The sequence below is a fragment of the Nicotiana tabacum genome, chromosome 16 (assembly GCF_000715075.1).
Source record: "Nicotiana tabacum cultivar K326 chromosome 16, ASM71507v2, whole genome shotgun sequence".
NCBI classification, from domain to species: domain Eukaryota; kingdom Viridiplantae; phylum Streptophyta; class Magnoliopsida; order Solanales; family Solanaceae; genus Nicotiana; species Nicotiana tabacum.
Window position 1 is genome coordinate 14615866 of NC_134095.1, and position 11444 is coordinate 14627309.

Genomic DNA, 11444 nt, shown 5'->3' on the forward strand with positions numbered 1-11444 from the left:
TCTATGCATGTCTAGTTTCAAATCGTAATGTGAAATAAAAGAATTAAATGAGCAAAGAATAATCCCTATAGTGAAAGCATAGCATGGTGTGAATTTAAGTCTACCCGGATAATAACATGAATCTAACTACTTACGCACTCTCATCACCTCGTGCGTACGTAGCCCCCGCAACAAGTTACACATATTTAAATATATCACCTAAGGATAGTTTCCCTCTCACAGAGTTAGACAGGAGACTTACCTCGTCTCAAAGCTTACTTTCTGATCCACAATTGTGCTTTAAACCCTCAATTCGGTGTCAAACGACTCGAAACTAGTCAAATATTATATAAAATAGTCAATACATGTTCAAAAGTTCATATCCCAACTATTAAAGTAATTACCTAACCCCAATTAAAGAATTTCTAAAATTCACCCCATGGCCCACATGCCCAGATTTTGAAAATTTTCGAAGAAAGTCGTTACTCATAACCTCATGGACTCAAATATATGATTTTTATTTAATTCCATAATTATTTTCGTGGTTTAATCCCATTTTTATCAAAATCCTAGGTTTTCCTCAAAACCCCCATAAATCGCATCATTTTCCATGTTAAATTTATTTATGATTCGTAAATTTAGCTAAATAATTGATAGGGATCACTTATCTCATGATTTCGATGGAACCCCTCCCAAAATACTCTCAAAAGTCACCTAAGTCCAAGTGAGAAATGAGAGAAACGAGCTAAGTCCCGAAATAAAACTCTTGCACAAGTCGCAGATGTCGCATTTGTGACATCTTGTTCGCAATTGCGACAAAAGCATCACAAATGCGAAGATCGCAATTTCGCAAAAGCGATAAAATGTTCGCAAATGCGAACCCCTCAGAAATTTCACATCCTCGCAAATGCGATTAAAACCTTGCATTTGCAAGATCTATAACCCAGACCAGAAACCAGCAGAACCAGCAACAGGTTTTCATCCAAAGTTGATCAGAAACCACCCCGAATCACACCTGAGGCCCTTTGGGACCCCGTCCAATCACATCAACCTGTCTCATAACATAACACAAGCTTGCTCAAGGCCTCAAATCACATCAAACAATATTGAAATAATGAATCGCACCCCAATTCAAGCTTAATGAACTTTAGAACTTCAAACTTCTACATTCGATGCCAAAGCCTATCAAATCACGTCCGATTGACCTCAAATTTTGCACACAAGTCACATTTAATATTACGGATCTACTCCAACTTCCGGAATCGAAATTCGAACGCAATATCAAAAAGTTCACTCCCGGTTAAACTTCCTAAAAACCTTCAAATTTTTAACTATCACCAAATGATCCCGAAATGACCTACGAACCTCTAAATCCACATCCGGACGTGCTCCTAATACTAGAATCACCATACGGAGCTATTCTCGAGCTCGAAATCCCAACGAACATCGATAACATTGAAATACACTTCAATCCAAATTCATGAAATCCTTCCAAAATGCCAACCTTCCACAATAGGCACCAAAACGCTCACGGGTCATCCAAAAACCCGATCCGAATATATGCCAAGTCCGAAATCAGCATACGAATTTGTTAGAACCTTTAAATCTCGATTCCGAGGTCGTTTACTCAAAAATTAAACCTTGGTCAACTCTTTCAACTTAAAACTTCCGAAATGAGAATTTTATTCTAAATCAACTCGGAATTTTCCAAAATTAAATTCGACTACTCGTACAAGGCAAAATACCTGAAGTGAAGCTACTCAAGGTCTCAAACCATTGAACGATACACTAGGGCTCAAAACGATCGATCGGGTCGTTACAGAGTCTATGAAACTTATTGAGTACCGCTGTGATGTACTCAGCACTTAGAGGGGCCCCTCCAGGGCCCGACTTACTTTACATGTTTTAGGATGATGTATGATACGTGGTATGCGGTCAGGGCTAGGATGACTCTATTTCCGAGGTATTATAAAGCACCACTTTTATTTCGTGGTGACTATCATGTTATTTCTTATTTTCTTTTGTTGGAATTACTCCAAGTGTTAGTTCTATTTTGGTATGGACTATAGAGGCTCCATAGATAGTTGTGTTGAATTGTAAAAATAGGATTGTGGACGTCATGCATAAAGCAATAATCATTTAGTTTGATTATATCATTTTTATGAAAAGTTTCATGTATGATTTTGGAAATGAAAAATATGTTGTGACTTGATTTGAAAATGTACAAGATTTTCAATTGTCTTCCGCAATTATACTTGGTCTTAACATATGGGTTGGTTCACTTGGGTCGGATAATCTGCCAGGTGCCGGTCACGTGGATTTGGATCGTGACACCTGGCGCCAGGTTTGGGCACTTTATGCTTTTGTGCTATTTTCTTGTATTTTTGTTCTCTTTTCGCGCGGCCTTCTACTCATCTTTTTCTTCCGATATTTCTATACATAAAATAACATAATTTAATTCAAATATCGCATAATTAACTATTAAACTAACAACATGTAAAGCGATTAATGTACTAAAAATATAGCATTATGGCCAAATATCAAGGTCTGAACTCCGGCAGAGAATACATGTGAAGGATTTTTTATGTCAATTTCATATTTAAGGCTTAGGCTTTTATTTTTGTTTTAGGTTGTCTTTATTCGCCGGTGCGCTCAGTTACTTCCCGTCCCTAGAATTGAGGCATTATAGTGCACCATCAAGACCAAACCAAGGACCGGCAGACAATTTTTATAGAATAATAAGAATCAGAATGAGTCAAGTAACACTCAACGAATTAGATGGCATATTGTAGCCAAAACTTCACGCTCATCCCAAACTCCTTTGCTACACCTTAATCCTCATTTATCATACTCAAACATACTATATATATAAACCTGCTATTAATTACAAGCATATTTTTCTAGAATAAATCTTATTTCATATATGATATGGTCACTAACATGCTACATATGCTCAGTCAGTGTTGAGAAATAGTGTGGATATTAAACTAGCACACTCACGAACAAAGAATAAACAAAAAGAAATAACATAATAATTTAATGTTTGGTCTCTCAATTATAGAAGTTGCTACTTTCTCCTTAGCTATAGGAAGTCTTTTAAATTTTTGGCCTAAACTGTCCACTTTTGCAAATATAAAGAATGTCTATGTTCAGTAGTATATTTGTAAAGGACCAAATTCTTCAATACCCATACTTAAGGGACTATGTTGGTTTTTTCCTCTACTTTTGGGTCATAGTCAAAACTACTGATCACTCACAGACACGCTAACAATGGCTGCTCCGCTGCTCCTCAGAGGGTTCCCGCTTCTCCGGCTCCGCTTCTGCAATCAACGTCTCCAGAGTCCTAGCTTCGTATTACTTGCTCCAAGGCTTTTTTCAGCTTCTTCCGAGTCGGGTCAGCCCTACGATGACGCTGCGTCCATTGAGGACAATACTACCACCGTTCTAAGGACCAAGGACCCGCCCAAGTACCCGAGGTGGCCCGACCCGGACTATAGAAAATGGAAAGAACGAGAAACTCAGATACTCAAAGACATTGAGCCCGTTATTTTCCTTGCCAAAGAAATTATCCACTCCGATAGGTATGCTATCTTCTTCTTTAATTTACTCTCGTGGTCTCAATTTAATTTTATACAACTAGCTCCCCGTTGAAGAATTCAAATTCAGTAAACTATTCCGTATTTTTATTGTTTTATTTTACTTCTCAATCATTGTTTTAACATGTGTTCTTCACTATAAGTCGATTAGTAAATTCATGCAGGTTACCAATGCATTTATTTCACAGCTACTCGTTTGAGATTCTGGTGTGTTGATTGTGGCTTAATGCTTGCTTTTTATTTGTGCAAATGCATTACTTTTAATTTGATATGGATGCTAATTCATTTACCTTTAGTACTTTTGGACCAAGAGAAATTGAACATTAGCAAAACACTAAGGAATCACTCTCCTACAAGAGGGTAACACAATAACAGCTTTTTATGAAGGCTATTGTTCTAATAATATATCCTATGGCTCTAGAAATAAGGGAAGTATTAGTTTTTCTGCTTAAAAGAACTTTTTTCAGCAATGAAAGCAAAACTGCGCTGCTTCGCGAATAGGAAGAGACTCAGGGGCGGAGCCACCTTAGCTTAAGCGGTGTCATCCGACACTGCTTCGGCGGAAATTTTTTCTAAATATAGATTATTTGATTAGTAGCAAAAACGACATAACTAATAAATAAATTGAAATGACGCTGCTCTTCACACACGAAGGCTTAGCTCAGACAGTCAATTGCCTGAAATAAATACTAGTGAGACGTTGCGGGTTCGAACCAAGTGGTTACGTCTGTTTTGTTTTTGAACGTTTGAGCATTGTTGGCTGTTGGGTCTAGGGTCTAAGTGTCAAACAAAAGCAAAGAATTATTGATTTCAATGTCTTTTGGAATGTAATTATTTCATCAAATTTAAGACCCCAACAAAAAAATCACCGCAATTTGCAATTTTGGGGATTTTGGGTGTTGCTTGCAACTATTTCTATGGTAAGTTATCTTGCTATCCTTTTTTTTCTTTTTTTTTTGGCAATGAAATTGATATAAAAACAAATGAATAGTCTTTTAGTGATTATGTTTGGTTCTTACCTACAAAAAGAAGTACTGTTTTCAATTGGAATATTATAAGTCCATTCCAAAAGAGTAAATAAACACTCACTGAGGAGAGTTATAGTAATGTACTTTATTAATATGATTTGAACTGTATTTTTTTAGTATATGATAGCATTATATTGGATTTTTCATCTATTTCTTTAAATATCGACACCGCTTACGAGAAATACTGCGTACGCCCCTGGGAAGAGTGGCGTGTGGACTTCAATAGTCGGAGAATGAGAAGAAGCAAAGTGAAGACGTGAATTCCACCTTGAGGAGCCTGAGCTTAGGCTAACCACTAAGATCCTTTAGCACCAACGATCCAGAAAATCTTAGAAAATGACCTATAATTCTTTGCCTATTGAATTGGAAAGCTGATCATGTAGGTCTGCTTCTGTATCCTCCAAACAGTAGTAAGTCGATGATAATCTACTACTTACTACCACTTTCTGCAGCTAGAGATTAAATGAAGGAAAAAGTCAAACTCTATGATAGTTTTAAACCTTTAACTGCATTAGATAGGTATAATGCCACTCTGTCAATGCTATATTTAAAGGGACTATATGGTAGTATAAGAAAAACAAGTTTACATCTCGAGAAACAGAAATGACTTTTAGAATGAATTAGAAAGCAGGACAAGTATCTCGGGATTTAGGCAGCGTTTAGCTTTTCTAAATAATTTGACGTAGAGAGTTGAAATGATAGAAATATAGTAATGAGACTAATGTAAGATGCATTGTGTAGTTTTTTTGGGGAGAAGTTCATTAACTAGTTTATTTGAATAAATTTTGTTTGTAACAAATTAACCATTATCAAGACATCAAAAATTTCAAGAACTCCTAACATCAATACTTAACACAATTGAGAATTAGACATGAATATGATTGCAAAAAATATTACGCTAAAAATTGACTTAAACAGGCATACTTGTGTTTTGTTTTTTTGGCGCATGTGTCCTGTGTCAACTATTATTGGTGTTAAAAGTAACTCCTTACAATATAGTTCCTTTTATTTCAAATAAGTAAATTAATGTAATTTTTTTACTTGATACTAGCTTAAACATGATTTGTGTACAATATTGATCAATCATTACTATGAGGATATCCAAGGTTTCTGTGGTTGATAACTAAAATGTGAGTCATTAGTTAGGCCAACAGTTTTATCTTAAAACTGTGTTAAAAAGTTGGTAAATAAGAATTATGGCCAAAAGCAAGAACACAATTGGCCAAAGGCCTTGTACCTTTTTGACGTGAACTCTCCAATTCAGCTCATGCCTGTTTTGGTGCAATTCTCGTCATTTATAAAGTAAATTTTCATGCTGTTAAGAATAATCAAAACTGATGTAGTTATACATTAGAAGAGTGCTGTGAGAACTTATAAGTAACCCGAACGTCAATTCATTATGCAACCCTACAATTGATTGTTTTGGGTCTAGGCGGGATTAGATTATCCCTTTTCTTTCCCTTTCCTCTCCTCACTATGTAATGTATTCACATAACAAGAACAATGCTAGCCAGCCTTAAAAGTTTTTTCTTTGTCTACAACATCTGTTTCTTCTCTCTTTATCTCTCTTTCTCTCTGATTCCAAATATTTTCTATCAAACTATCTTTTCTCTATCTGGTTATCGTATTTTTATGACATTTTCAATTAATATAATACTGAGCTAGATTGAACAATAAGATTGTTGATGACTGGATTGGCTCTTAATCAACCCGAGAGATTTTGGTGAAGTTGTCTGAATGCAATAATATTAAGTCAGAATTTTGAAATAAGATCTGTTGATCATTGGATTATATTTGAATCTCCGACTTGAGAGATCTTTGTGAAGTTGTCTGAACGTCGATCCTTTCTTGTGTTGGTCTTCGGTGCTGGCTTCAGTGTGAATATCTCAAGTTGGAAGAAGCCAACTTCATAAAAAAATGTTTCTCATGGAGTAGAGATAAAAGAGAAAAGAGACATTTGACTTGAGAATCCCAGGGATCCTGGGAGTCAACTCTTCTCTTCTTTTTCTTTCCGATAACGAGAAAACCCTAAGGGCTAATGCCGCAAGGTTTGAAACTCGGTGTATAGAACAACTTAAAAGCCAAGCTTTTGTCTGTGGTTGGGTTTTCAACACGCATCATGTGTTGCATTCTCACCACTAGACCAAAGCCTTGGGGAATCCTGGGAGTCAAATTGTAACGCTCAAATCAGTAGTGTTCTCATAGAATAAAACACAAGCGAAAACTGGAAAAGAACAGATAATAATGAGGACTAGTTTTCTCGAAAGTCGAAACATTATTTGTGTTTCTGATATTCTCCCACCCTTCTTTGTTACCGTTATTGGTTTTTTTTTCTGTTGATGAAGTGTTGTTATTGGGTTCTTTTTCTATTGAATGTGTTGGGGTTGTTTTTATATTCGGAAGCAACATAAATGCCGGTGTTTCTAATCGATCATTATGAACGGTTGATTATGGTGGACAATGATAGTGGTTTGTTGCTGTTGACCGTGAAGCCTTGCAAATACCCCCCCCCCCCCAAACAGCCAAATGACTCAGTTCGACTCATAATGCTGTGAAGTCAGGGTTAGCATGCTTGCTGGGTAGTGATCATGGGAGAGTTCCTTGGGTGTTGACTAGTGTTGATCTGGTAGTTTGTTTGGACCCTCTTCTTCTAATAACATGAACTGAGCTGATTGTGTGTTCCACCAGTCTACACGAAGGATGCCATTTATGCCTAAGTCTCTTCAAGTGATCAATGATGTTCCCTTTTTTGGTAGATGAGGATGATAACTATTTCTCAGTGCTTTTTTCTTTGAAAGCGAAGTTCAGAGTCAAAGCACGTTTACTGCCTGAATAGCTTTCTAGAGTACAGTTCTAGCTGTACATCCTTGGTATAGATCATTGGTGGAGAAGAGGGAAAATCCTTTTTAAAAGAGTTTCTTTTTCAAAATGCAATATCTCTTTTTCATTTTCTGAAGATACAGACACTGAAGTATTACTTTTGTTTGGGGAAGGTCTTTCTACAATTATATTTAACGCCTTCTATGACTTTCCCTATCATCACATTGATATGCTTTTCTTCCTTGAGCTACCCTTATGGTTACATCTTCTCTGCATCTGCGAGTTACTATCCAATTTCGAGTAGTTGTTCTCTCCGATTTAGGTGTCGGACCCCTATAGCAATAATACATCAATGTTCTGCCTTTGTGTGTTTGTGAGCCACTATTACCTTGCATGAGGTTTCTGATCAAGTATAAGTACTCTTTCATCTTTTCCACAGGGAAAACCTATTATTCACAAGGAAATGAATGCAGGTTTATTTAGATTTTCCCTGTGGCATGCAAAGACATTTGACATGCTATAGTTCCTAGATCATCATGGATCAGTTCTGGGAGATAAAACTGGCGGAAGAGCAAAGAAATGGTTTTCGATTTGGCAATAGGATTTCTAGTGATGAGCTCGTTTTATGTTTTGAGAGAAAAGTTTATAAGATCTGCGCTTTCTTGTTAACTTCAAGATTCATGAACCATGTGAAGGAACCTTTCTTTCCTGACTATGTTCGGTAAATAATAATTTTTTACAACCATGCTGGAGGAATTGTGTCTCCGAGAAGATCACCAAACAATTAGAACTCTTACGAATTCTGAAATTATTGTAAGAAGTCATTGATAAATTATGTTACTATCAGCATAACGCATTATGGCTGAGGTAATAACTATGTTGCCTTGAGTGTTAGTGATGCAATTTGAAGTATGCACTGAGCAGAAGGAGTCAACATGTTTTTATGAGCGAACTCTTAGACTTTGTGCTGCATCCTTTGAAAAAGTAACAGCGCATAAAGAATAAGATTCCTTAGGTGCTAGAACCTTATGGTCCGGCCCTTCCCCGGACCCCGCGCATAGCGGGAGCTTAGTGCACAGGGATGCCCTTAGGTGCTAGAGAACATTTCAGTAATCTGAATGATAACGTTACTCAACCAAAAATAAAAGTTCAGCAACATTCCAGGATTTTGTGCCTGCCACAATGAGCCTGGAGATTACCATAAGTACCTAATGAACCTGAAATTATTGCAAAAGATACAATAAAACTGAAGTGAGGTGGAAGTCCTACACTTGCAAAAGGTATGAGCAAAAGAACTTTCTTTAGGCTTCTCTGTATGTTTCGTTATGTGCTGCATCACCCTTTCTGCAATAGTTTGACAGTTTCTGCTCTATTCTGGTTATATTGGTAGCAATCGAAAGTCAGAAAGTAAGGTTTTCAAATGGGTCTTTAGGCGAAGAAAAGAATCTCAAGAAATTAATTTCTAGTAAGAGATCTTAGGTAATTACTAGTTTTTATTCTCCTTTAGTTCTTACTACGTCAGAAAGTGCTCAAGGAGACCATATTTGGCGCTGCACAGTGTTTCAGGGTCTAGCTTGCTATAAATGAAAATCCATCTTCCTTCTCATTGATGAATTGCTTAAAAAATGCATTGCCACTATTATAAACTTCAATTAGCTTTCAGTTGAAGGCGCAAGATTTGATTTGCTATTTTAAAAAATAAATCGGATCTTTATATTTTAATAGTACCGTGTTTACATCTCAGAGATAGATAGAGAGGTAGGAATTGTCCTCTACACCAACTAGTTGAGACTGAAGCATAGCTGTTGCTGTAATTTGTTATCCTATATGGCTTAATGTATTTCTGTTATGTTGTTTTTCATCTAATTTGGCTAGTGTGAAGTTGAAAATAGAAAACGATCTTCTCTTCTTTCTCAACAAAGTAATGATCTTCTCTTCAAGTAAAAAACAGTAATGTTATCTAATGGGGTGGTATTGCCTGTTAATTTTCAGTTGAAGTTGCTATGTTTAACATCCTTATCGAGAAAAAAAAAGTTGCTATGTTTAACAGGTTATGAATTTACTATATAGCTACGTATGTGCAGATTCTTTTTATTGTCCTTTTATACTTTTATTTACTGTCTTTTGGATCTTGATGCTTATTCTTCTACTTACTAATTATCTCTCTTGCTTGTCTGTTGAATTTTACCCTAATGTTCGGGCTTTTCCTCATTCCCAGGTATATGGATGGAGAACGTCTGACAGCAGAAGATGAGAAAATAGTGGTAGACAAGCTTCTTGCTTACCATCCCCATTGTGAGGATAAAATTGGATGTGGCCTCGACTCAATTATGGTTGGTTGCATAGTTAGATGATACTGTGGTTGCTTGATCTGTTAGTAGAGATTGAACTAACTTTTGGTTTTGTTTGGTGCATTGGCATTTAGTCATTGTGTGCAAACTGCATTATTCTTCTCGTTCATTCCTGTGCATAGATTTGTAATCTCAAACTACATTCGATCATTGAGTAATTCTTCTATACAGTTGGTTTTGCTAATGTAGCAGTCAGGTCTTTAATATAAGTGGCATCATGTAAAGAGGCAGTAATTTTGATGCTGGTTATGAAAATATCTGCTTTTTTGAGTTGACTAATAGCCTCTCTATGTTGTAGGTCGATCGGCATCCCCAATTCAGACGTTCTAGGTGTCTCTTTGTCGTGAGAACTGATGGTGGATGGATAGACTTTTCCTACCAGAAGTGTTTAAGACAGTACATTCGAGATAAGTACCCTTCTTATGCCGAAAAATTCATAAAAGAACACTTCAAACGTGGTAGTTGAGTTTTGTGTTAGCCAGCCTCTCTTCACATAAATACTAAAGCTGGAAGCTGTTGGTCTGTAGAGCACTCATGGTGGGTCTTTTTCAAGGAAGGAACTAGAAAATGACGGATCTTATGAATGCTTGTGTGCGGCAAAAGGTGTTCATAGATTCAATGACCAACAATTGACCTGTGATATCTTTAGTCAATGTGGTAGATATTAGTTGACATGCATTTCATGTTTTAATTGGTGGAAGAAGAAAGTTGATGGAAGTAAAAATGATTTATGATTACACTTCCATACTAATTAGTTGGCTTTCCTTGTAATGTTGACTGTCGCTTTCTTTTGGTGAATCACTATCTCTATCTTCTTTAATTCTTGAAGGCACATTACCTGGCATAATGACTTACATAAGTAAAACTTGCATGCAGACCTTGTAGCTAAAAACAGTAGCTTGATTAGAGACTACTGCATTTAACTTTGAGGAACTATAAATTTAGTCTTCCAATTAATGAAAGGTGGCAAGTGATTGTGGTAGCAGGTATCCAATTGAAATAATTTGTGCGTGGGTAGTAGCGAGTATCCAATTGAAATAATTTGTGCGTGGGTAGTAGCAGGTATCCAATTGAAATAATTTGTGCGCGCAAACTAGCTTGAACACTATTTTTATAGAAAATGAAAAAGTAACATTTTTTGGAGGAATAGTCAAACATTCATTATGTCTCTCAGATTCAATCATGCAGGGGAAGTGTAATGATGACCATCGAACTCATGCTCAACTTGTACACTTACAAAATTTTCAAAATGGGTAGCATGCCTTTTCAACTTTGACCGTAAGATCATGTCATGTGCATCAAATTGGATTGGCAAAGATTCACACTTCTTTTTGCTTTCGAACTATGAATTGTGTTGTGTGAAAAGTGAAAAAACAAGCCATCCCACGGTCTGTCAGTAAGTCATCGAGGCAGAATTTGAGTAAGTCAAAGTAATCCCATCTTTGCATGTTAGTAGTTCGTTCTTTTGTGGACTTTGGCTCTCCAAAAGTTGCTGTGTCTATCATTTTCCCCTTGTGCGATTTTAAGTAGAAATTTAGGAAAATCTAAAGTTAGCAAGATGTTTTAATATGGATTTTAACTAGAAAATTTTGTATTGCTAGATATGAGTTAACCCATTTATGATATTCTGGTCGAAGGGTATACACTAATTGCTCAAGGACTTGTAACTC

At 36.4% G+C, this 11444-nt stretch overlaps 1 protein-coding gene across 1 annotated transcript; it reads left to right on the forward strand.

Annotated features, from left to right (window-relative positions):
* The first annotated feature begins 3200 nt into the window (after positions 1 to 3200).
* On the forward strand, positions 3201 to 10594 carry LOC107826767 (protein DCL homolog, chloroplastic). Its single transcript, XM_075232608.1, has 3 exons — positions 3201 to 3560; positions 9642 to 9756; positions 10073 to 10594. Exons 1-3 carry the CDS (start codon positions 3250 to 3252, stop codon positions 10238 to 10240), a joined length of 594 nt encoding a protein of 197 aa, XP_075088709.1. The 5' UTR covers positions 3201 to 3249; the 3' UTR covers positions 10241 to 10594.
* Positions 10595 to 11444: the final 850 nt, after the last annotated feature.